Genomic DNA, 27679 nt, shown 5'->3' with positions numbered 1-27679 from the left:
TTTTAGAATAGGTTTTAGAACATGGACTTTCTGACATCAAAATTTTTGCCTGCTTAGAAGGTCTTTAAAAATAAAAATTCTTGGGAATTCCCTGGTGGTTTGGTGGTTAGGACTCCGTGAGTCCACTACTGGGGGCACAGGTTCAATCCCTGATTGGTGAACTAAGATCTCGCAAGCCACTGTGCAGTGCAACCAGAAATTTTCTCTTCTCTTCTGTTGGTGTTTGAAGTAGTTGAAGCCTGATGACAGACAAAGCCTGGATGTTTTCTTATAAAGAAGTAGAAAAAACACCCAATATTTTCACACCTCTTGGTGTAAAACACGAAATGGCTTCATAGTCCATTTTAAAATTCTTTCCATAATCGCCCAAGCAGAATTGTTAAAATAAGAAACTAATTCAAAAGACTAGAATGATAATAAAATAAAGATATATGCCATTTTATTTCATGCACAATTTAACAGTTAAAAAAATGTCCCTGGCAATGATTTCAAAGAATTTTAGAGTAAAGAGGCAACCACCAAATTGATGACACTGAAACTATCCATTATTTTATTTTAAAAGCATTAGAGAAAATGTAAGTGTTTTTAAAATTGTATAATTCAAACTAATGCTATTCTTAATGGGAGTTCTACTACCAAGATCCATGTTGACAGCATCAGAATCAGAAGAGTGGTTAAAAAAGTGGCTTACACCTAAGAGTATGGCAGTCAAACAAACAAGAATGTTCATTTTACTTAATTCGTGTCCAGAAAAACTACACTTTTTAGATTAAAAAAAAATTCTAAGCATATGCATTATCAGCCTTTGTACTCTGAAGTCTGAGTCACTCAGTCATGTCCGGTTCTTTGTGACCCTATGGACTGTAGCCTGCCAGACTCCTCTGTCCATGGGATTTCCCAGGCAAGGACACTGGAGTATTCCTTCTCCAACTCATACTCTAGGGAGTATAAAATTAATAAATATGAACATTAGTCCAACAGTGTGAACAGACTGGAATTTAGACTTTAATAATAATAAAATAATGATAAGAAGCAGGAGAGAGAGTAGTCAATTTTAAGTCTTTCAGTGACCAAAGTCCAATTTATACAAAGTGGCAGAGGCTCCCCTAGCTAGTCTTTTCTGTAGGTGCAGCAGTCACTAACACTTTGCCTAGCGATCTTTACCAGCAAATCGAGAAAGACCTAGATGGAGAGAGAATAGCAGCCTATAGACCTATGGAGAGAATAGATCAATCTGGGTTTACATCCTTGCTTTGCCTCATTTCTGTATATATTAAACAGGAATAACATCTACTTTATAATATTTCTATTGAGTATTTTTGATGAGGCATCAGTATGAAAATGATAGGCTGTAAGGATTTCGTAAATGCTATTACTAAGATAAGGAAGGAGACCTAGATGAAGGAAAGACTGGTTTTAAATTCTCCATCATTTCCCTATATCTCTCCCTCTTATCTTTCTCTATGGGTATGGGAATCTTTGATTCATTACCCAAAGGCATACAGATATTAAATATGACTAACAGAACACTTCAGAAGAGTTATGTAAAGGATAAAAACATCTGTTGACTCCATCTGTATTATGTGTAGGTGACTCTGCCACATTAGGAGAAAAGTTTTGACATTTTAAAATACAAGACAACAAACCAAAGACAACTGGCTAAATAATTACTTTTAAAAATACCAAGTTAAAAGAAGTTAAACTGGAATATAATAGAAGAGAAAGTAGTAGATACCAATACATACATGACTTTCTTTCCCAGAGAAACAAAAACTAAAAGTTTAAATGCAGGAAAGACCATGGGATAAAAGGATTTCTCTTTAGTACTGTTTTTCTCATCAAGAGAATTTGAAGCTGCCTTTTTACACATATTATGACTCAGGATTAATTACCGATTACGTGAGTGAATTGATGTTTTTTCTATACATTAAGGTCTGATGAACGGGCACTGCCACAATTCAAGAAAGACTTGAACTGTGACCTTTAAAAATAAAGTTTAAAACATCTTCACAGTATCAGTCTACTATTTCTTTTGCCTAATTTCCCATTTTAATTAATAATTGAATTTATAGATTTGCTAATCAACTGACACCACATACAAAACAAACAATTCTGATGCCTCAGTACATTTTAAAACAAGAGCCCCACATACAGTTCTCATCTGTTTTGGAAATGATTAGATCTAGTCTCTCTTTACTGAGTAAAACAAACTTGGTGGCCAAAATGGACTTATTACAAATTTAATAAAACCTTTATGAATTTAGACTGTATAAACCAATTTAAGAGATCCTAGAAGTAATGGATTTAAAGAATGTATTTAAAAAAAAAAAGAAGAAGAAAGTTAACTAAGTAAAATACCCTTACATCCATAATCATTTTGCAGTTTTTACAAGGTCCAATCTGGCTAAAGAGCTGGAGAATTAGAGCTTCTGTGACATCTCTGGAAAGGTTACCAACATATCTGAAACACAAAGGAAAACAATTCACCACTTAAAATTTGCTTCTTTTAAATCAGTTCCTAAAGTTGAGTACTGAACAGTGAATTGGGGGAATAGGCAGATCTTTGCTGTGTACCACACTATTTAGGAACTTATAAAAGTTTGAAAACTTCAAAATCTCTTACAAAACAGATGTAAGATATGTTACTTACAAATATACCAGACAGTTAGTAGAGGGAAATTAGTAAGTATCTGTTTTTAGTGAAGAATGCACAAATTAAACCTGTTACTTTAAGTTTCTAGGCTTATCTTAGGAAGATATACCTAAAATTTCTCAAATGAATCATTTGACATGTAGAACAATTCATACAATCAATCCTAGAAAACTCTGCAATTATTCTCCTTCTACAGCATTACTGAGAACATTAGATAAAATTTCAACGTTTAATTCACGATTGTCCTAAAAGTGTCCAACTGAGGTATACTTTGGTTTAGACAGTAAACATATTTTTGAAAGATCATGAATCAATCACTATCAGCTGTTATACATGCTCACAAAAGAAAGGGAAGCCTTTTAATGAATATCACTGATCAGTGGAAGCAGAAAGGAAGTAGAAAGGTTCTAGGAGAGACTTTTAACAGATAATGTAAGTTGGTGACTAACTAAACTACTGTAAATAACGTATTACAAGACAACATGACTGGGACGATCCTTACTTTTTTAGGGGGGAGGAGGATAATCCTTTTTTTTTTATAATCCTTATTTAAAGGGTTTATAAATATTAAAAATGGGATTTTGAAATGCAATTACCTCTAGGTATATTAGTTTTATTACTTCTGAAATCAGAAAACGTAGTCTCCCAATAACTGTAGATGTTTTAATTCTTCTGCCAAGAATCCTTCAGGGAATGTGATGAAAGGTACGGACACTCTCCCCAGAAAAATAAAACACCTATACGTGCCAGAAAGTGTGGATTCAATTTCTTCCTTCCACTTACCCATTCAACAGACTATTGAATGCTTACTATGAAGGCACAGGAATAGGCTAAAATGGCGAAGAGAGAAGTGCCGAGTCTTAAGAACAATGAACAATTCATTTACAGAAAAATGCTAGACAATAACTGTAGACAGACAGCATTAAATTAACGATGTGTAAGCCCTACTGAAATCATTGATTCAGGCATGAAATAGATGTAAAACTTAGGTGAAAGGCTGGTAAGAAAATGGATATGTGCAGGGTGCCTAAGATGTCACATAGATTACTTAACAATTGCAAAGGGAAAATTCACCTTAAAAATGAGAACTCTACACTGGTCAGAATGGCCATCATCAAAAAGTCTACAAACGATAAATGCTGGAGAGGGTGTGGAGAAAAGGGAACACTCTTGCACTGTTCGTGGGAATGTAAATTGATATAGCCACTATGGAAGATGGTATGGAGATTCCTTAAAAAAATAGGAATAAAACCACCATATGACCCAGCAATCCCACTCCTAGGGATATACCCTGAGGAACCCAGGGTTGAAAAAGACACATGTATCCCACTGTTCATTGTAGCACTAGTTACAATAGCTAGAACACAGAAACAACCTAGATGTCCATTGGCAGATGAATGGATAAACAAGTTGTGGTACATATACACAATGGAATATTACTCAGCCATAAAAATGAACTCATTTGAGTCAGTTCTGATGAGGTGGATGAACCTAGAACCTATTATACAAAGTGACGTGAGTCAGAAAGAGAAAGATAAATATTGTATTCTAACGCACATATTTGGAATATAGAAAAATTTATTATTTTATTTATCTACAGGGCAGCAATAGAGACATAGAGAATAGACTTATGGACATGGGGAGAGGGGAGGAGAGTGTAAGATGTATGGAGAGAGTAACACGGAAACTTCTATTACCATATGTAAAATAGAGAGCCAAGGGGAATTCGCTGTATGGCTCAGGGAACTCAAACAGGGGCTCTGTATCAACCTAGAGGGGTGGGATGGGGAGATGGGGGGGAGGTTCAGAAGGGAGAGGATATATGTACACCTGTGGCTGATTCATGTCGAGGTTTGACAGAAAACAACAAAATTCTGTAAAGCAATTATCCTTCAATAAAAAAATAAAGGAAAAAAGTGAGATCTTTAGGCCACTTTGACCCTGTGATCAAACTTTAAGTCATGTTATGAATGAACAATTAAACATTGTGTATACAATATGAATTATACAATATCATATATGAAATATTCAAGTCAGAACGATCTAACTTGAGTTTAGCTAAGCTTAAATTCAGATCTAAGCTTACAGGATATTGGGCATATAAAACAATTACACAAATTCAGATCTGGGATATTATATAAGGTGACTTATTTGCTATCTTAAAGGTTACCGTCCTTAAAAAAAATAGTAAAAAGAAAGGAAGACTACTTTTGATTAAGAGGGACTTAAAAGACACTGACAACTTAATATTTACAATGAATAATCCTTGACTGAATCCTGGATTAGGGAGGGGGTGAGAAATAGCTTTTTCTTACAGAATTCTAATTAATAAATGCATAAGAAATGAGGGAAATCATCATTAAAACACCTTAGTAATAATGTTACGGGTAAGAATTCTTTGATACACCTCCCTCTATGAAGTGAAGCTTCATTTCCCTCTCCTTGAGTGTGGGCAACACTTAGTGACTCAATTCTGACAGGGTATGTAGAGAAAAAAGGCAGTCACTATATAGTGGAGATAAGATCTCAGCATCCGGTCCAATCACTTCAAGGCAAATAGATAGGGAAACAATGGAAACAGTGACAGACTACTATTTTGGGCTCCAAAATCACTGCAGATGGTGACTGCAGCCATGAAATTAAAAGACACTTGCTCCTTGGAAGGAAAGCTATGATCAACCTGGACAGCATAATAAAAAGCAGACATTACATAAGACATTACTTTGCCAACAAAGGTCCGTTTAGTCAAAGCTATGGTTTTCCCAGTAGTCATGTATAGATGTGAAGAGTTGGACCATAAAGAAAGCTGAGCACCGAAGAATTGATGCTTTTGAACTGTGGTGTTGAAGAAGATTCGAGAGTCCCTTGGACTGCAAGGAGATCCAACCAGTCCATCCTAAAAGAAATCAAACCTGAATATTCATTGGAAGGACTGATGCTGAATCTGAAACTCCAATACTTTGGCCACCTGATGTGAAGAACTGACTCACTAGAAAAGACCCTGAGCTGGGAAAGATTGAAGGCAGGAGGAAAAGGGGATGACAGAGGATGACATGGTTGGATGGCATCACTGACTCAATGGACATGAGTCTGAGTAAGCTCCAGGAGGTGGTGATGGACAGGGAAGCCTGGCGTGCTGCATGCAGTCCATGGGGTCACAAAGAGTTCGACATGACTGAGTGACTGAACTAAAATGATATAGAGGAGAAACAGTACCCTTCATAAGTGCCACAATGAAAGATATCTCCCCACATGTTATAGGGAAGTAGAGAGACATGACAACTAAACACAATGTATTTTGGATTAGATGTTGGAATAGAAGAAGGACATTTAAAAAAAAAAAAGAAAAAGGACATTAGTGGAAAAACGGGAAAACAGTAATAAAACTTGCAGTTAATAGTATTGTACCAATCTATTAACTTCTTAGTTTTGATAATCATACTATGGTTACTTAAGATATTAACATTAAGGGAAGGGTGATGGTCAAGTGAAAACTCTGAACCATCTCTAACTCTTCAGTGTCTATTTTTACCCAACTCATGTGCCTATAAGAAACCCTAAGGATTGCATATGTCTAAGGGAAAAAAATGGCTCTTCTGAAAATTTAATTCTAACATCTACTTTGCTAAAGCTAGGTAATCCAGTGATAAACTGACAGTATGTAGGGAACCTGGAGGCTGTCATTTACTCTGCAAAACTTCAAGATTTTTCTCAGAAAAAAATTTTCTCAAATTTTTTCTCAGAAACTCAAAATTTCTAAGTGATTTTCCCAGTTTGAAGATGGCTAATAAAAGCTACTCTAAAAAGCATTAAGGTCTGTACTGCCTTTGTGTTTAATGTGGCCTGCTATATAATGTAAATTCCCGGAGCCTTTATCAATTAACTACACACAGCTGTTTACACAAACAACTTGTTCTCAACCTTTGACACCATTACAATAAACCTTAAGTTAACATATGTAACAGTCTCAGTTTTATAAAACAAGTTTCTTTAGTTGTCCCATACTTTGTCACATATTATTCTGTTTCTGAAGCAAAGGATTTCCTATCAACAGTATAGATTTAAGTTACATATGTAAGTTTCTTTTTTTTTTCCTTTCAGGCTGCCAAACATCTTCCTACATTCACCCTATGGCAAAGCCTGACTCCTCTTCAAAAGATGAAAGGCTTTAATACGGTTATATAGTCTACTAGGTATATGATCTGGGCTAGGTCATATTAGAGGTACCTGCCCTGAACACAGAAGTCAAAGACAGGGGTTAGAGAAGCAGAAACTGAAGAGAATCTACTTTGGTGGCAAACAGCAGCAGAGTCCCAGGTCCAGTGAAGCTGAAGTTGTAATATCAGGCCCTCACTGTATGTGGTTGGAGTATCCTTTTTGGGATGCTCTGTAGTTTGATTAGGACTGTGGGCCTGACAGTTGTCCCTCTTTCCTGAACATTTTCTAAACCAGGTTCCATAAACTTCCTCCAAATTCTGAAAGTGTCCTCTCTCTCTCTCTCTATACATATATATATATATATATATATATATTTTTTTTTAAAGAAGCATGATTGAACAATTCTGAAGCTACTTTTTGAAATTCTAAGACTGAGCAAACAAGTAAATATACTGGGAATATATACACTGGCAATAGAAACCAAGTTCTTCACAGTTGGGAGAATGGAGTTACAAATACAGAGAGGGGAAAGAACAGAATGAACTCTGTAGCATCAGACTAGAATTGGAACTATCAGTGCAAACTCTTGGGCATGTGTATCTCATTCATTTCCCAGCTCTAACCTCCCAGTAAGTCTGGTTCAAAGACCTAATGAAGCTCAGGTTCTTGATGTCTCACTGCAGAAAGAACTCAGTGAGACAAAGTGATAGGTAACAAGTGGATTTATTCACAGAGAAACACTTCACAGACAAGAGTATGGCCCCAGTATCTTTAAAAAAAAAAACAACAAAAAAAACCCAAATTACTTTCATGCTTAAATTTTTTTGCAGCAATGCATTTTAAGAAATTCTGATGGATACCAAAATTGACTCTGGAGCAGTTGAAAGCCAAGATTCCCTGTCACAGAGTTGACTAGACTACTAAACCAAAATGTAAATTTCTTACATTTATGTAGTTATAGTTTTCAAGATGCTTTTTATTCAAGAACATTATTAAAAAATCCTTTTTTAGGTGTTCCATGAACTTCTTGTTAACAGCCTAGATGAAGAATCTCATGTTGATATTTATAACATCACCTCTGAGATCATGCACCAATCTCACACAGAACTGGAGAGTAAATGTCCTCCTTGGGCAACTGGATAAAATATGAACTATGCATTGGTTAAAAACACTCTATCAATGTAGTTTCCTTAGTATGAAAATTATACTGTGGTTGTATAAGAGAATGCCCCAATTTTTAGATTTATTTAAGCCCTAAGTGTATTGATGTTTTCTCAAACGGTTCAGCAAATGTGGCTATTAGCAACTGGTAATTCCACATGAAAGGTATCTATCTAAGTCTTAAATGCACTATTTTTGCTAATTTCCATAGGTTTTAAATTTTTCAAAATAAAAAGTTACCTGAGAAGTTTCAATGGAAAAAGTCATCAATGCCAGTGAAAAGTTGACAGTTCTGGGATAGGATTTCATGTCAATTTAACATATACATTATTTTTAGGTGATAATAAGTTCAGATAGTTGTAACACTGGAATCTAAAACATTTTAAGTATTCATTAGTACAGCTCTGGAAAATTTAACTTACAAAGAAAAATCTGCAAGGCAGAATGCTGTATTGAGTTTGTTTTGAGCCACAATCATTGTATGAAAATGCAGAATTTGATATGAGGCCTCTGAAAATTTGAGTGAAAAACATGAAGAAATAGGTTTTAATCTAATGATAAATTTCATAAGAGTAGAGACATATTTTCATTCATATCTACTACCTGAACTCTGCCTGGAATATTCTAAGTGCTCTATAAACATTTGTTAAAGAGATAACTGTAGCTGATTCACTCGGCTGTACAGCAGAAACTGACACAACAGTGTAAAGCAATTGTACTCCAATAAAAAAATAAAAGTTCAAAAGAGGGAACTGTATTCTCTTAGAAGTATTTTTGAACATTTGCAATGTGATAGAAAATTAATCCATTTTGCCAGAGTTGTTATAGTTCAGGGGTAAAAGGTGTATGTCTCTTACTAATTATGAAATTATGACAAGGATATATTGTACACCACAGGGAATATAGTCCATATTTTATATTAAAAAAGCAATATATTTTATAACTATAAATGGGGTATAACCTTTAAAACAGTACACTTGTAACTTACATAATACAGTATATCAATTATATTTCAATTTAAGAAGAAATTATGTACAACAGTAAATACTTGTTGTACATAGTACATATGTATGTATTAACCACTCAGTCGTGTCTGACTCTTTGCGACTCCATGGACTGTACCCTGCCAGGCTTCTCTGTCCATGGGATTCTCCAGGTAAGAATACTGGAGTGGGTTGCCATCTTTCTCTCCAGGGGATCTTCCTGACCCAGGGACCAAACCCAGGTCTCCTACATTGCAGGCAGATTCTTTACCATCTGAGCTGCCTGCGAAGCCCCGAAGTGTCTGCAGCTCAAGACAATATTCTGGTTTCCTTAACATCTAAGTCCTTTACCTGGGGTTTGCTTCTGATGGGAGGAGGGACACCTTTTGCTGCCATGATGGGCTGGACAGGCAGAAGAGGATAAAATGGGTGCAGGCCAGTGTCTGTTCTTTTCTCATGTGTTGGGGAGATGATTCTACTCTTGCCAGATAGTATGTAATCTCTCCATGAACAATCTGGCAAGGTCCACTGAAGTTGAGGGTGGAACTTGGTAAGAGCCACGTAGTACATAATATAAATGTTATATGCCAGCATCATAACCTTACTATTATTTAACAACTGTCTCTTCTTTACAAAAGACAGTCTGCTGCGTAATAGCAGAAACCCTCTAATTTTATTAGTTGGCATCTCCTTCACTTGGGTATTAGACCATACGCAGTCATCCATCCCTTGTTACTCTGAAGGGATTGGTTCTTGGACCTGCCTCTTCCCTGGATACCAAAACCCATGGATGCTCAAGTTTCTTAAATTTGGCTTATTATATTGAGGGTTCCACATCAGTGGATACAAAGTGCCAATTGTAAACAAATCAGTCTGAAGAAAAGACTTCCCAGGTGGCACAGAGGTAAAGAATCAGCATGCAACACAAAAGATAAGGGAGATGGGAAACAAATTCACTCCAGTATGCTTGCCTGGACAATCCCACGGACAGAGGAGCCTGGCGAGCTACAATCCATGGGGGTCACAGAGTCAGACACAACCGAGCACACACACACATGCCCATAAGACTTACTAAGACATCCAGGCTCTCAAGACAGTTCTCATTTTTAATTTTATTTTGCAACAAACTAACATTCTAGATGACTGATAATTACGCATTTGCAAATTAAAGTTATTGTCAACTTCACTCTCACATTCAACATCAAACTGGCAACTCCAGTAGCTTTATTTTCAAAACGTATCCAGAATCAAATCACTTCTCACAATATGGTTGACCCTTGAACAACAGGGGTTTAAACTGCGTGGATCCATTCATACATGTACATGGATTTTTTCATTAAATATGTACTACACAATCCACAATTGGTTGATTCCACAGATGCAGAGGCCTGACTGTAAAAGTTATGCATGGATTTCTGATCGCTCAAGGGCTACAGCTCCTAACCCTTGCATTGTTCAAGGGTAAACTGTACCATTTCCAGAGTACTGCTGACAAGAAACTGAATACTGGCAGTCTCTATAAAGCAGCAGTACTGAACACTCATTTGGGGCAAATGAAGATATTTCCTGAGCCATTTAGGTACACAGGCAATACTGAAATTCAGACTATATCTTACCCTGAAGAATGAGTAAAATCTTGATTCACTGCTTGAAACTGTACCTGTTTTTAAAACAATTTTATTGATCACTTACCATGGATCAGACATTGCTAAGAACATACTAAGAGTCTCTGACTCCCAAATTATTCACACAAACATTTTATATTAAAAGTAAAAACACTGCTGGCAAAACTTAGGGATGAGCACCTACTCATATTTAATCAGGATTGGTTTGACTGGAAGGGAGGAGATATTAGGAAACGCTAGAGTATGGACAACTTGGGGAAAAGATTCTTGGATGGGGTGTTCTGGTAGTATACAAGGCAAAATCAGTCATAAATGTTGAGTCAAAGTTGAGGACAGCAAAATGGCAGGCTGATGAACAAAAAGGTCTATGACTTGGGATGACTTACTTAAATTCTAATCTTAGCTTTTCCTCAAATGCAAAATGGACACATTTACTGCAGAATTCTGATGAGGATTAAACAAGCACATGAAGGACTTAACAGTGAACACAAGTATTTGTTGAATAAAACTTCCTTCATTAATTCTCCCACAATGGCTGGTCCTCTGTCCCCAGACTAGTACATGTTTTTGTAGACTGGCCTAGGAAAGCTGAAGTTGTCTTCATTATTTGATATTCCCAAATCAACATACTAAAAAGGTTAAGTTCTCAGATTATTTTTGGCAGTTTCTGAAATTAAAAATTTTGAAATAAGAACCTTGAAGACATTATAATATAAAAACACAGGCAGTTTCTTAATCTAGTATGCTGCTGGACATCATACTTGTAGTGAAGAAGCAAAAGGGAAAAAAAGAGTTCCATAAACTCTATGGGGTTAATGATCTTTGTTTTTTAGGGAGTACTCATCTACAGATACAATATTACAAAAAACAAAAGTCACGTGCTGATTGCTGCATCCTAGTAAAAAGACACTAAAGGTCACTAACATGAGATAAACTTATTTATTAAGAAAAGAGTGACTATATTTCTCATAGATTAAAAAACGAAACTTTTTTGGCGCTGAAAAAAATTGACTACATTGTATTTCTTAACAACTATAATATCCAGAGTTGCAAAAAGAAACCTAAGAGTGTATTTTTTTAAAGCAGAGGGTTCTCAAATTGCCAATATTCTAAGAATAAAAATAAGAAAGCTACGTCAAAATTTGGGCTTTTTCTTCTTTTCGAGGAAAGCAACAAAGGCAGGATCACCTCATCGGATAGTACTTCGAAAAACAAAGGAGAATGCCTGGGGCGGGAGGGAAAGCTACGCTACAAAAAAATGATCCCAAACTAAGACCACTTAACACTACAAAAATTCACAGAGGTGACTAAATATTTTACTTAAGGTACTTATCAATTGTTGCTTCATTAAAAACTCCCCGCTCTTTCAACGACATGTCAATCACAAAAGTAGCAAGCGAAGATAAAAAAGCATTAAATCCACTTCCCCTCAGTTGATATATACCTCCGGGCGAGAGTTCCATTTTTAAAGAGCAGTTTCAAAATCCTTAGCGGGTCCGATTTGGGGCTTTCAGATCGGGGATGGGGGGTTGCCACAGAAAAAGAGCCAAAGAGAAGTTTAAGAAAAAACAACTGGCTTTTTCCCAGTTGGCAAGTGCGAGAATAAAGTTTACACCCCTGAAAATAAGTACACAGATTTTCAAGACAAAAATTCTTATCAATGAAAAGAAAATGAAAAGAGTATCTGGAGAAAATTAAAGTAAAATGAAAGCGAGACGGCTGTAAAAATCAGAAGAGGTTAATCGAGAAGCGGGGGAGGGGATGCGGGAGAGAAAGAAAGCATGGGACAAAAAGGCTCGCCGAGTTCTAAAAAGAGGTTTGAATGAAAGTCTTTTCTCCAGGCCGAAAGCCGCCGAGGGCCTGGGACGAGGCCAAAGGCCACGCTGTAGGGGCAGTTACGGTGTACGGGCTAATTTAGAGGCTGAGCCCCCTCTCCTTCCATTTCGTCCTCACTGCCTGGGTCTCGGTCCCTAGACATCCAGGTGAGCGCCACAGAGGGTAACCTTGCTAACGCGGAGTCCACGGGGAACAATAGGCTGGGGAGCGGCGCAGAACCAAAGGCTCGCTCCGGGACGATCACCATCCCGCCCCCCTCATCGCTGCCCCAGACTCACAGAGTCTTAGGCATTTCGTCCTCCATGGCTGCTGCTGTCGCGGCGGCGCCTCCAGGTCCAGCTCCCTACCCTTTACTACCTCACAAATCTTTTGAGCGGCTATGGCTGCGGGATAGCCGGGTTTCTCGGCTGACCGGAGGTTACCCCGCCTCCTTCTTCGGCGGCAATTACACTAAACTGCCGGGCCCAGCGCGAACAATGAAGCCCCAATACAAGATGGCGGCGAGCCGGCAGCCTTGGAACATCCAGGGAAGTGACCCGGGCCGCGCAGGCGCAGAAAAATTTTGCACTTTCAACCTCCCGGCCGCCAGGCTACACCTCAGTCCATATATTCACTTGTTGCGCAGCCGTGCTTCCAACGACGCCAGGGGGTTGTCTCGGACTGCGCAGGCGTAAAGGTTAACTGTTTAATAACTTGAGTCAACATTTTTGAATTCCACCTCCAGATTCGAATGTGTCAACAGTGGCTTATAGTAAAATATAAATCTTCATGGAAATGAAAAATTGTGTTTCCAGGAGAAGAAAGACTATAAAAATTACGCAAAGCGGGGACAAAAACGGCGTGCGCCGCCCGGGAATCGAACCCGGGTCGCAAGAATGGGAATCTTGCATGATACCACTACACCAGCGGCGCTGACGGAAACGGCTTTTGCTGAAATACCTTAGGACCAAGTACACGCGGACGTTCGTTCCCAAATGAGGAAGATTTATTCGTTTAAAAATAGAAGTTTACCGAGAGTCTATATAATCTGTTACTTTTCAGGTAAGAGATGATTTCGTTTCTTTCATTTTGGTACGGTTGAATGGATGTCCCTACTTTTTCTGTATGGAAAAATCTCACTTAAAAAAAATTTTTTTTTTTTTAGCTTAAAAGAGTTTCCGGGAATTTCCTAGCAGTCCAGTATTTAGGACTCCACGCTTTCACTGCCGAAATCAGGTTTAATCTCTGGTTCAGATCCCCCAAGTCACGCGGCGCAGCTGGAAAAAAAAAGTAAGAGTTTCATTAAGAATTTGTCTTCTTGGTGTTAACCAAATTTTTGAGCCAGGAATATATTTCCAGATCTTTGAGGAATTTTTCTTTATATTTGAATTTCCTTGGTATAATCAATGTACACTGGAAAATATTTAAGAAACAGTCATTTAGTACAAATCAATCCAAGAGTTCTAAACCTGAAGGAATAAGAAGATATACAAATTTTAACCTCTTCCAGGGAGGCAGAAAAATTACATCAGTATACTCATTATGCATTTTGTATTGCATTTTAAGTTATGTAAAAAATTTTTTAAACATTGGGAAGTGTACATGCCCAAAAATGTGATGTTTTCTTTGAAGTAGTTCATTTAGACTGCAGCACTTTTAAATAATCATTTTTGAAATTGAATTTAGAATTTGTGGTACATTATTGGGATTTTATTCAGAGACATCAAATATTAATATTTTGAGGGTGAACAATACAAATTTTTTTAATGTATAATTCAGGAATTTCCGGTGGCCTAAAAGTTATGGTTCTGGGCTGTTTTTTTTACTGCCATGGCCTGGGTTCAATCCCTGGTCTGGGAACTGAGATACTGTGTACTGGCAGTCAAAGGAAAAAAAGTGTATAAAGTGTATAATCCAATGGTTTTTTTAGTATATTTACAGAGGTATGCAGCCACTCTACAATCAATTTTAAAACATTTTCACCCCCCACCAAAGGAAACCCTTACCAATTAGAAGTCACTCCCAATACCCCATCTCAGTCCTCCTCCCCAATCCACTAATCTTCCCTCTCTATAGATTTGCCTGTTCTGCACATTTCACATTGTCCACAAAAAAATGATTAATGGTTAATCTAAGAAAGAAATAGAGGAACCTCCTTGGTGGTCCAGTGGTTAAGACTGTGTTCCCTCATCGGGGAACTGGATCCCATGTGCCACAACTTAGAATTCAAATGCCACAACTAAAGAGGCCACAGGCCACAACTGAAAATTATATATATGTGTGTGTATATATATATATATATATCTCCTGCATATGGCAACTAAGATCTGGTGCAGCCAGATATTAAATAAAGGAGTAATTTTTTTAAAAAAGAAAGAAATAGAGAATTTTATTCAAGCCAATTTATAATCAAGAGGCTTATAACCCGGGAACAGTCTTTCAGCAAGCTCTGAGGATTTTCTGCCCATTAGGGGTTAGTGCACAGGGCTGCCCCATGCTGCTGCTGGTGAGGGAGCTCCAGCCCTTGTGCACTGCCTTAGGAGGCCACCCTGGCCTGGCGGGCCCAATCAATGGTGGATCTGGAGTGCCTGAGCACTCTCTGGGAAAAGAGCAATAGGTATTTGCACTGGTCTCCTCTTTTAAGCATGACCTCATCCTTAACCTGACTCAGGAGAGGATCAAACTACTTACTGTTTGAAGCTTTCAATCAGAGACTTAAGGTGATTCAGATTTACCACTTGACTAAAGTACAGTTAAACTATTGTGGTGTGCATTTTAATTGTGCAGATTGACCAGTCTTCGGTGCAACCCATCCTGGAGTGGACAGCTCCACTGCACAGCTCTTTCAGCTCAACCTCAGAGGACTGTCTTTCTCTTTTCAGCTGGACTCATGCACCAAATTTCCCAAGTATGATCCCAATTTTGCCCATGTTCTGGCTTCTCTCCAGGTAACCCATAGAGCAACTGTGAGATGAATTTACATGTATAGTGGAAACAGCCTACAGGATACCAAGGCTCCCATGATGCCCCTGAGATGTTTCCTGGGCAATATGTATGCTGAGAGTGTAGATAATCTTTGATATGGAAGTGGATCCTCAGGTTTACAACTTTGCCTACTTGCTGCAGGTTGTGGACCCAACTTACTACCAGATGGCCCAGATGCAGGTATTTGAAATCTTAGTATATTTTGGCGATTCCTGCCAAGATGTTCTTAGCACGCTTGGCTCTCCACACAAGGACTTCTACAAGTCAGAAGACAAGATGAAGATTCTTTCTCCTTCACCTCACAAGCAAGTTCCATCCAAGTGTAATGACTGTTGTTTTTTTTTCAGCTGTGCTGTCTTCCTTACAGCATGTGAACTGTCTTGTTGTGGAGCACAGGCCCTAGAGCACGTGGGCTTAGTTGCCCCGGGGTATGTGGGATCTTAGTTCTCCCACCAGGGATGGAACCCATGTCCTGCTTTGGAAGGTGGATTCTTAGGTACTGGACCACCAGGGAAGTCCCATGACTGCTTTTTAACCACTTTACTCTCAGAATGAACATCTGCCTTGATGTGAATACACACAAAATGAAGAGGTTTGTCCTACATACCAGTTACCTTAGACATTATAATTTTAATATGTATCACTACAGTGAATTCAAGATTCCACTATCTGTAAAGAGAGAAAACACAGGGTCAGACAAAAACACGCATGACCTACCGCAAGTGGGTCAACATTCAGGAGCTTCTGAGCCATCCTGTGGGAAAAAAAAAACCCTATTGTCTTGCACAAGTCCTCCTGCCCAAACAATTCCAATCCATTTGTCTCCACGTTCTGCTTCGCCTTCAACAGATGGTCTCTGAGGTCAGGCAGAACAACCACATTGCCTTGGTGACTCTCTGTGGCCCTCCAGGCCTGGTGCCCACCTGAGAACCATGGAGCTGTACCCTAGGAACATCAGGACCCATGCTCCTCCATGGAACTGTGTATCACATAATATTCAGCAGGCCACCCTCTGGGTTTTCTTGGACACCTCGCCGGTGTGGAAGGGCTATTGTGATATGTTAAGGTGTGGCTCAGACTGGGTGCTCTGCCATGAGGTAAGAGGTCCAGATATTCCTCTGTCCCCCATTCTCACCTGCTGGTGCCAACAGGGGACACAGATTACAAAGAGAAGCACAACTCTGCACCTTGATACCCGGACCCAGGAGCTCTCAACTAACATGTGAGGAGACAGGGCTCTGTCTTTCCTGTCCCACGCACACTGGGAAAAGTCTTTCTTGGGACTCCTTCTGTGATTGAGGACACAGGCATTCAGGACAAGGACAAGGTCCTGCCTTTGGACCAACATGGCCATGTGGCCATGAAGGCAAGCAGGGAGCATGCCCATAGTACTTAGTGGTGACTTTTTTTGCACTACATCCACATTAGTTACTTGATGAGCTGGTTGTGGCCAGGGTGGCCCACCTACCCTTCCCTGTTTCTTTCTTGTATGTGCTCCCTGCCAGGCCTACTAGGCACACCCAACTGGTTGAAACACAACTTTCTACCATCAAGGTGTGTGCCCAGGCCTGGTTCCCACTGCTCTTGGAGCCAGCCTGAAAGGTTGCCTGTTTCCTAACTCTTCCCTGATCTGGCTGGTAGGACTGCATTTTTCCATCCTGTTTTCCTCTTTCATTTGATGCCAAGGTGTTAGCTAAAGGCATGTTCCTTCTTTTGTGTGTGTTTCAGCTTTCTGTTCTGCACTGTGGGCTTGGCTCCCCTGCCCTGACTCTGGACAGTGTCTCCTGGCTAGGCCCATTCATGGCGCAAGGCCTCTGGGGCTCAAGAAGGTCTGGGCTGCTCAGTCTCTCTGTGGGATTTGCTAAAGAAAGTAGCATATGTAAAAAAAAAAAAAAAAGAAAGAAAGTTGCATATGTGTCTTAAGAATATTAGTCCTTTTGAAAAGAATTGAGAAGTTTATCATTTTACCCTGTTTTTAATATTTTGGCTTAGCAACTTGTGACACATAGATGAGAATTTTGAGAGTTTTTCACCTGTGTATACTGATTTTTGTTAAGTACAACTCTTTTGTAATAAACTCATGTTCAGCCTCACCCTGCAGAGTTTTTAACAACGAATGTGCAGAGGATCTGCCCTGGGCTCCTTTGTGGTGCCCAGGCTGATAGCCAAGCTTATGTGGCATTCGCATAACTTTGTGACTGATTGTTTCCCTATGTAGACTGTGGCCTGGCCAAAGACCCACACACATCCCACTCTGGGGCAGCCAGAACTGTTCCCATCCTCCTAGAATGAGGGAGCATTCCTCCTGCCCTGCCCATAGTCCTCCTCCTGTGGCTGCAGCAACAGCTCATCTTGTGCTGTTGCTGGAATGTTAGCACTAAAAAAGAAAGAAAGAAAGAAATTAATGCATGGTTATATACATTTTGAAGACAAAGCAAATGATGACAGTTTGCATCATCCAAATCTGCATGTACAGATGCAGATTAAGGATTAAGAAAGAAATGTGGGAATTCCCTGGAGGTCCAGTGGTTCGGACTCAGTGCTTTCATTGCCCAGGACTGTGTTCAATCCCTGGTTGGGGAACTAAAATCTTGCAAGGTGTATGGTGCAGCCAGAAAATAATAATAATAAATAAAATAAGAACATTTGAGCTGGAAATGAAAACCCTCTTCAGTTGAGGAGGAAAAGAAATAAAACACCCCCATGCTCAATACCTCACGTTATATCTTAAGGAATTACTTTTCTGGTGCCAGAAATAATTGCTCTTTACCATCAAGCAGGAATTCCTGTGTCTTTTAAGGAAATCTAGTTAACACATAATTGCGGAAGCAGGGTACACACTAAAGAGAAGTAGCGGCCTAAGTGAGCAGAAGGAGTTTTATGTTTAAATTTTTTTTGGCGTGCCTTAAAAATTATTTTGTTTCATCACCTCCCTCTTTTGATCCTTAATCTTTTGATAGAAGGCATTTGGTAATCAAATATTTGGTCCCTAGATGCCACCCAGAATGGTTGCTTACCTAGGTCCATCATATCCCTCCATTCCTGGTTCTAAAAGCCTGCTCTTTCTTTCCTTGTAGGGGGGATTGTACTAGTAGAGGCGGAGAAGGCAATGGCAACCCACTCCAGTACTCTTGCCTGGAAAATCCCATGGGCAGAGGACCCTGGTGGGCTGCAGTCCATGGGGTCGCTAAGAGTCGGACATGACTGAGCGACTTCATTTTCACTTTTCACTTTTATGCATTGGAGAAGGAAATGGCAGCCCACTCCAGTATTCTTGCCTGGAGAATCCGAGGGACAGGGGAGCCTGGTGGGCTGCCGTCAAAGGGGTCGCACACACGACTGAAGTGACTTAGCAGCAGCAGCAGTACTAGTAGAGGGGCTTCCTCTGTGGCTCAGTGGTAAAGAATCTGCCTGCTCCTGCAGTACAGGAGCCACAGGAGACTCGGGTTCATCCCCTGGGTTGGGAAGACCCCCTGGAGGAGGACATGGCAACCCAGTCCAGTATTATTGCCTGGAGAATCCCATGGACACAGAAGCCTGGTGGGGTATAGTCCATAGTGTCTAAGAAGAGTTGGACTGACAGTCAATTCCAAATTGTCCAATAGAACTTAAGCCAATTTTACATTGTATATGCATTGTGAATGTTCATTATTTTATAGGGAACTATAGATGTGATCAATAATTTCAAGCAGTTTAGATGTTACTATCTCAGTAGAAGTTGGTGATACACAGCATGAAATGCAGGAAGCCATCACTTTATAAGTCACACAAGCTATAATCAAAATTACCATCAAGAATAACAACAATAACAGCAAAAAAGAATAACAATGTCAGGGACTTCTCTATGGTCCAGTGGCTAAAACTCTGGGCTCCCAATGCAGGGGGCCTGGGTTCGATCCCTGGTCAGGGAATTACATCCTGCATGTTGCAACTAAGACACAATGAAAATTGAAGATGCCCCATGCTGCAACTAAGACCTGGTGTAGCCAAATAAATAAATAAATATATTAAAAAGAGTAACAATACCGTTAGTAAAGATACGATCTCTTCCTTCCCAAACCAAACCATTTTCCTTGCATCTCCCCTAAACGCGAAAGAAGGTCATTCAGAACGGGAATTGGAGTCTTCATTTGTGTCACAATATGGGTTATATTAGAAGCCTCTTGGGAAGCAGTTAAAATATCAAGGGCTACGGGATTTTCTCATTATGGAAACTTCTGAATTAAGCAAACTAATGGCTTGGTTACTATCATTTAAGGCTTGCTGGGTGAATTTTGTTAAAGTCTCTGTGAATAATGACATCTTCTATTTCAAATGAAGGATAAATATCGTGACTAAGTGATCATACCAGTGGAAGACTGATTGATCCCTGTGTGTTCACTTTAAAGGCAGATTGATGGGGCAGTTTCAAAGGCTACCTCCTCTAGGTGACCTTGAGCATGAGTAAAACTGATAGTGCATCTTTCTAAGCAGCCTGGGGAGAGCCAAGGCCATAAATTTGTTCCATGAATCCACTGGATCTTGGTAGGAGCTAACTAATATATTTAGCATCTAGTGAAAAGGAGTATTTATGGCCATATTCCAAACAAATGTCATTAACTGGCTGGCTAAGAGGGTCCCACTTAGTGATATCAACCGTAGTTTATACAGTCCTAGAGTATCTTTCTTCTAAAATAAAATTTCTAAGGGTCATCCAATTAGAGCCTTGGAGAGAAGTCTACCACGGTACACTTGGAAAAGTTGGATATAGGCTATTGACTGTAAAACAATTGAATTAATTTAAAACTCTACATAGGATTTGTGTCCGTGATAGAAAAAAGTTGGTTTATACAAAAGTCCAAGAAATAAAAAAAAACTATAAATGATCATACAAGTCAGGTCCAGCATCTTCGGATAGCTGTCTACTTCTGATATTGTCTTCTTGTCCTAGTGTGGGTGTCGTTTCCTTTCTATGTGAGCAATGTATTAAAGTGAGTTGCGGGGGTGGGGTGGAGGGATGGAAGCTCCTCCCCCACCAAGTCTCCAGGGATGGATAGGGAGTGATGGCTATCCTCCTTGGTCACCTGAACCAAGAATAAAGCAACAACTGAACACCCCAAAATAAATAAATAAATAAATAAAGTGAGTTGCAGTCAGCAGGTTTCTCCATAGACTATCCCAGTGCAGGGCCCTTTTGAAGTGGGAAATAAGAATCCAAAAGTCAATTTCCTTTAGTTTTACTGTATGTGAGTTAGATAAGAATACCTGGTAAGAGTCTTCCATCTAGGTTGGAGATAGTCCTTTAAATAATGTCTTTCCTAGTATGCATAATCTGCCTGATTGCAGGTCATGTGGTACTTGATCTTCACCTAAAGATAGATTACTGTGACAAGTTTCAGAAAGAAACTTAGAATGCCCTTTAAAAATTTAAAGTTAACAATTCTATAACATAGTAATGAGAAGCCATTCAGGAAATGAGTGTTAGGCAGTAAATTAAAAAAAACAACAACTGAACACTAGAATTTAATATCCACAAAGTTATATTGTTGAAACATAATTTTTTTCTCTCTAAAATTATCCTCATTTCCTGATTTGAGAGAATAGCATTGAAACATGTATATTATATGTGAAACAGAGCAACATCCCAGGTTCGATGCATGAGACAGGGTGCTCAGGGCTGGTGCACTGGGATGACCCTGAGGGATGGGATGGGGAGGGAGGTGGGAGGGGGGGTTCAGGATGGGGAACACATGTACACCCGTGGCTGATTCATGTCATCGTATGGCAAAAACCACTACAATATTGCAAAGTAATTAGCCTCCAATTAAAATTAATTAATTCATTAAATAAAAGGTACCTGGAAAAATAAAATTATCCTCATTTCCACTAAATATAGCCAAATTAAGACTAATTTGTTTGCAAAATAAACCTGGTTTCAATAAACTTGTCCTGATTATTTACATAAAGCACTAGTGATAAAGAACCTGCCTGCCAATGCAGGAGACATAAGAGATGTGGCTTCGATCCCTGGGTCAGGAAGATCCCCTGGAGGAGGGCATGGCAGCCCACTCCAGTATTCTGGCTTGGAGAATCCCATGGACAGAGGAGCCTGGCAGGCTACAGTCCATAGGGTTGCACAGAGACAGACACGACTGAAGTGACTTAGCAGCAGCAATTGATTCTATGCTGCTGCTAAGTCGCTGCAGTCATGTCCGACTCTGTGCGATCCCATAGACGGCAGCCCACCAGGCTCCGCCGTCCCTGGGATCCTCCAGGCAAGAATACTGGAGTGGGCTGCCATTTCCTTCTTCAAAATATGAAAATGAAAAGTGAAAGTGAAGTCGCTCAGTCGTGTCCGACTCTTTGCCACCCCATGGACTGCAGCCTACCAGGCTCCTCCGCTCATGGGATTTTCCAGGCAAGAGTATTGGAGTGGGTTGCCATTGCCTTCTCCGAATTGATTCTTTTTTTTTTTTCGAATTGATTCTATAGACTCTAAATTGGTTTTGCTGGAAGTTTTCATAAGGAATCTCAGGCTGAACGTTTAAAAGGCTTCTCAAGGGCGGGAAAGCCACCTTAAGGGCTTGCTAGTAGATTCTGACTGCAGTATCTATAGATTTGGGTGAATTCCTGTCTTCTAGAGGTCTCCAGAATGAATATCTGGAGATTCCTTTACCAGCCAGGAGGTGAACTTCTTTATTTACCTAGTAAGGCTGCTGAGAACCCTGCAAGCAGAGTACCAGGTTGTTTTCCAAGGGGCTTTATGAAGTTCACATTAGTTCTTCAAAGCTGTTTGGTCATATTTGATTCTATAAATACCCTGTAATATGACATTCAAATCAAAGCCAAAGTAATATTACCAGTGTTTCCAATTATGTGCTGTTGTAAGGAAGACAAATTCTTATTAAACTTATCAAATAACTATATTGCCTAAAAATAAGAATTTTCACTAAGAGTTACCAAATTCTGGAATGAGCAGTTATGGAGAAAGGATAAATATTTCAATTCTGCTTAAAAAGGTACAAGTTTCCCTGGTGCCTCAGATGGTAAAGAATCTGCCTGCAATGCAGAAGACCTGGGTTTGATCCCTGGGTCAGGAAGGTCCCCTGGAGAAGGGAATGGCTACCCACTCCACTATTTTTGCCTGGAGAATTCCATGGACAGAAGAGCTTATGGACAGTCCATAAGGTTGCAAAGAGATGGACAGTCCATAGGGTTGTAGAGTCGGACAGGATTGAGTGACTAACACCGAGTTGCTGTAAGTCATTATTAGCTTAAGGGGAAAGATTTCCTTAAAACTGGAAAGCAAATATTGAAAACCAATAGTATTTCAGACAAAAAGTCATAAAAATTATAACCATGTTCATCAGTTCATTCAGTCCTATTGTAGCTAATTCTTGTTGATCTTGATTGTCTGTTAAGGGTTTATGAAACCATCATCAGTTTTCCATTAGAATTCTTTAATTTCGGGGTTTGATGGTGGTTTAGTACTAAGGAGCTGCTTGAGTAGGGGACAGGGAGAAAACCATGCTGAGGTGTGACCAATGAGGAGAAGTAAGAGCCTATTCGTGTCCCCAGAGGCCAGCTGGGCACTGTTCTGTTAGGTGACTCAGGGCTCGTCATTCCAGTGGAAGATGAATGTAACCTGCATGGTGATTGAATCAAACATTCCTCCCTGACTCTAAAAGGCTGGATCAATCCTGAATGTTTTTGTGTTGCATTTACTTAAAAAAAAAAAAAAAATATATATATATATATATATATAAAAATACAAAAAAAAAAAACAACCCTTCTGGGGTTTTTAGTGGCAGTTGAAATACTCCCACATGTGGTCATCAGCAAATAAGTCATTCCTTACACCCTCATGGGATAAGCTCCTTGACTTCTAAGGTGTAGGAGTTCATCCTGCTGTGTGTTTTAGAATCCCTCCCCTGCCTTACTGTTTTATGGCAGCGGAATGCCTCTTGATCATGTCCAAGTGTGTCTCTCACTGTGCCTGACTTCTGAATCGTGTTCCAGTTGCTTGGCCCAGCACTTGGACCCAGTACTCATTTGAGCATAACTGTACTAAAACTTTTTTCCAGATCAGTATAAAATAAAGGAGTGATGTGCAATAAAAAAAAAGAATTCTTTAATTTCTTACTCAGATTAGTGGTATGATTTGAAAGTTATTAGAAACCTGTACTTGTCAAAAGGTCCTTACTATGAATATTCTTGAGGATGAAGCATCTTTTTCCAAAGCATCAGAGAGCAACAATAGCTGTCTGTTAAATGGCAAAAGTCTTTAAAAGGGATGGTTAAAGATCTAATTACAGTGCAATTGATGAAAGAATCTTGGTTTCATCAAATCAAGTTCTTTTTCTTGATATTTTTTTTAACATATAATAAGACTTATTTGACTTCTAGTAAAACTGTTTTTGAGTATTTTTTAAATCATATGAACCTAAAATTCATTTGAGTTAGTTTCTTTTCTATTTCTGAGTATTTACGTTAAGAGTTTAGTTTTCTTTGAGCCAATTAAATACAGTTAATTTACAAGTTAATTTTGGTAAAGTCATTCACAGTAAAGATATATCATATCTATAACTTATATACATACAGGACTTGCCAGGTGGCTCAGTGGTAAAAAATCCACCTGCCAATGCAGGAGCCACAGGAGACATGGATTTGATCCTTTCCTAGAGGAGGAAATGACAACCCACTGCAGTATTGCAGAGTCAGACGCGACTGAGCACGCACACACATGTAGACAGACACAACCAGAGATTTCATGACTTCATTTTCAAATCTAGTCATGAATCAGGTATTACAATATAAACTCACTAGTTTGTAAATAGCAATTGGAGTACGTTCATGCTAAGTTGCTTCCATCGTGTCTGATTCTGTGCAACCCTATGGACTGTAGCCTGCCAGGCTCCTCTGTCCATGGGATTCTTCAGGCAAGAATACCGGACTGGGTTGCCATGCCCTCCTTCAGGAGATCTTCCTGACCCAGGGATCAAACCCACATCTCTTTTGTCTCTTGCATTGGCAGGCAGGTTCTTCACCACTGTGCCATCTGGGAAGCCCCAACAATTGGAGTAGTTAAGTTTATTTGCATGAGTTTAAAAAGGCCTCTTTTTCATTTTTTTCTTCTCAATTTCAGGAATTAGAGATGGTTTAGATAGGAGTAAGGTAAGACTTCCTGAGAACCCTTGTAGAAAATTTACATCTCAAGGCTTAGGGAGAAAAAAGCAAGTTCCTCCCAGAAGAACTTGTTCCCTTAGGGTCTGAATTCTGAAAAGATGTTGATCAAGCTGGGATTATGTAACAGCATATGCAAAGCCAGTCTGGAAAGGTGAGAAGAGCTCCATCTTGGTCGTTTTGGGGGCACAACTTTCCTCAGTTCCCAACTAAATAAGCATTTGCAAGTATTTTGTCCATGGTTCAGTTCAGTTCAGTTGCTCAGTCGTGTCTGACTCTGCGACCCCATGAACTGCAGCACACCAGACTTCCCTGTCCATAAGTGTATATAAACCCTACGGGGGTTCCCATAGGTGCCTGTCAGGGAGCTGTTAGGCTTTCGAGGAACAATTTCCTGTTATTAATTTGGTATCCTAACTCAGATACGATCTGAACAATTTTCTGAGAAGAGTGTGGTGGATCAGATGTGTACTGTTTCTGAGTCTAAGCTCCCCAAAGAGTTAGCCTTGGATTGGTTTGACTCTTTGACGTGTCTCTGTTTTTCCCTCTGATAGTTTAAAGCTGCTTTGGGTGCTCAGGGCTCTAGATGATCAGTCTTTACATAGCGCGCCTCAGGAAGAGCAACATTCACTTAATGGTTGTGTTCAGATTCCCTGTGAGACTGGTCCACGTTGGAAGGATTGATCTTCAGACGCTTCCACTAGGTTCTCAGTTGCCTGAGGACATCTTGTGGCCAGAAGGAGCAAGTGTCCCTTTCCTTCAGAGCAGAATAATTCAGCCTTTCATTTCACTAGCAGTTTGTTCAGACCATGTATCTACTTGTTTTTCAATTAAGCCAGATTTAACAAAAACATGGCCACCTATGTTTCCCTGAGCACCCCACTCAGATCCCATTATATCCCTGCCTAAGAAATGTACCAGTGCCCCTTAAGTCTCCAAGAATAAAATTTTCAGGTCATCATTTGATACGCTCTGGGGCTTCCCTGGTGGTCCAGTGGCTAAGACTTTGTGCTCCCAATGCAGTGGTCCTGGGTTTGATGCCTGGTCAGGGAACTAGATACTACATGCTGCAATTGAGTTTACAGGCTGCAACTAAATGTTCCTATATGCAGCAATGAAGACCCGGTACAGCCAAATAAGTAAATATTCAAAAAAAAAAATTGAGATCTCGGTATGAGAACTCACTGGGATACCTGCAGAGTACTGAGAAGGCAGCTGCAAAGAGTTCATAGAATGTGCCACAATTTATTCAATGGCAAACTGAATAAATGACCATAAATAGCATTCATTGACGTACATTCAAGGTCCACTGTTTTTTATTTACGTTTTTTTTTTAATTGTTTTTCTACATCTATTTCACTCCTACCCATGACCTCCACCTCTGACAATTACTTGGTCATTCTCTGTATCTATAACTCTGTTTCTGTTTTGTTATGTTTATTCATTTGTTTTGTTTTAGATTCCACACATATGTGAAATCATACAGTATTTCTTCTAAATCCATTCATCTATTGATGGGCACTTAAGATGCTTCCATATCTTGGCTATTTGTAAATAATACTGCAGTGAACATGAAGGTGCACATATCTTTTTGAATTATTATTATTTTTCTCTGATAAATACTCAGAAGTGAAGCAGTTGAATTGTATAGTATTTCTGTTTTAATTTTTTTTTTTTTTTGACCATGTTGGTTTTTTTTTTTTTACTATCCAAATGGTTTACCACAGTGGCTGCACCAGGTTACATACCCATCTACAGTGCACAAGGGTTTCCTTTCTTTTGCATCCTCACCAACAGTTATTATGTGTTGTCATTTTTTTTTTTTTTTTGGTTGTGCTGCTTTACTTACAGGATCTTAGTTCCCCAGCCAGGTATTGAACCTGGGCCCTCAGCAGTGGGAGTCTTAACCACTGGACCAGGAGGGAAGTCCTGGTGAGTGGGATGTTAACATCACTACTATTATTGCATTTCAGTCAATTTCTCCCTTAGGTCTGTTATTATTTTATACCTGTTTTTCCCCCTAAACTACAAATAATGTTGCAATAAGCATCCTAGTATATATATCCTTGTAACTAGCTCTTTTATTTCTATAGAATAGATTTCCTATTTGGAAAATTTTCAAAAATTTGGGATTTTTGAAATATGTGGTATCTCTCTCTACATATCTTAATAACTAATGTTTTTAAAAAGTTTTATTCATTCACATCCACATGAACAAAGTCAGTTCCTGAGATCATCAACTACTTCCTCTCATTTTCTTCTCCTTTAAATTGTTTTTAGTCTTAATTTTTGCTAATATAATTGATTAAAACTTGTATCTCCCTGTTTGAATTTGCATTCATCTAAAGTACTACTTCCCTTGGGCTTCCCTTATGGCTCACCTGGTAAAGAATCTGCCTGCAATGTGAGAGACCTGGGTTCAATCCCTGGCTTGGGAAGATCCCCTGGAGAAGGGAAAGGCTATCCACTACAGTATTCTGGCCTGGAGAATTCCATGGACTGTGTAGTCCATGGGGACTGATTGTATAGGTCACAAAGAGTCGGACACAACTGAGTGACTGTCACTTTCAAACTGCTGCTGGAGTTTAGCATCTCTTCATGTGTGTTTTTTTGACCAATGGTACTTGCTTTCTCTTTTTTGATTTGCCTTTTATATACCTAGTGTATTTATATTGAGTTGTTTACCTCTTTTTATCCATATGTAAAGTTCTGTGTATATTTCTGATATAAACTACAATCTTGCCTGTCACATTAGTGACAGATTTTTTCTCATGTCTTTTTAAAAACTATAAAAATTCTATCTCTAGCTATCTGAGAATGTTTAAATTTTATGTAATCAAATGTGTTTATCTTTTCATAGTGCTTCTGAATTTTCTGTATTGTTGCTGTATCCAGCATAGCGGGTGAGAAAGACCTGAAACAGGGGCGAGTGCAATGAAAGGACAGACACGTGTAATTTGGCAATCGGGGAGTCAGGGGGCCTTCCTGCTCTCCATGGCAGGAAGACAAAATGGGTCCTTTCAGCCCACACTTTTATTACCAGGAGTCACATGAGATCATTAGGGAATAGCTATACTGGGGAGTTTGATTAGCGAAGGCTCTGCTGTTGATCAGGAATATCTTGTTTTGTTTCCATG

General features: G+C 39.3%; 1 protein-coding gene, 1 non-coding gene and 1 pseudogene across 10 annotated transcripts in view; 1 reads left to right on the top strand and 2 right to left on the bottom strand.

Moving 5' to 3' along the window:
* TIA1 (TIA1 cytotoxic granule associated RNA binding protein) overlaps window positions 1-12994 on the bottom strand; it is a 36106-nt gene extending 23112 nt beyond the window's left edge. For 2 of the 9 annotated variants that reach the window (XM_043917524.1, XM_043917527.1), the window contains exons 1-2: window positions 12695-12979; window positions 2365-2461 (exon numbers count right to left, since the gene is read on the bottom strand). In XM_043917524.1, coding sequence (XP_043773459.1) covers window positions 2365-2461; window positions 12695-12720 — 123 coding nt within the window. In that variant the 5' untranslated portion in view covers window positions 12721-12979. Of the gene's footprint in view, window positions 1-2358; window positions 2462-12694 lie in introns of all 9 variants that reach the window. The other 7 variants (XM_043917520.1, XM_043917525.1, XM_043917523.1 and 4 more) reach the window with 5 other exon arrangements.
* A 263-nt stretch (window positions 12995-13257) lies between these two features.
* Window positions 13258-13328, bottom strand: TRNAG-CCC. The gene has a single exon. It is a non-coding gene; the product is annotated as a tRNA-Gly (tRNA).
* Window positions 13329-15187: 1859 nt separating this feature from the next.
* On the top strand, window positions 15188-17259 carry LOC122703104 (annotated as a pseudogene).
* The last annotated feature ends 10420 nt before the right edge of the window (window positions 17260-27679 follow it).

Source organism: Cervus elaphus, chromosome 11, assembly GCF_910594005.1.
Source record: "Cervus elaphus chromosome 11, mCerEla1.1, whole genome shotgun sequence".
Lineage (NCBI taxonomy): Eukaryota > Metazoa > Chordata > Mammalia > Artiodactyla > Cervidae > Cervus > Cervus elaphus.
The sequence above is the reverse complement of the archived record's forward strand: the minus strand, read 5'-3'. Positions and strand labels throughout refer to the sequence as shown.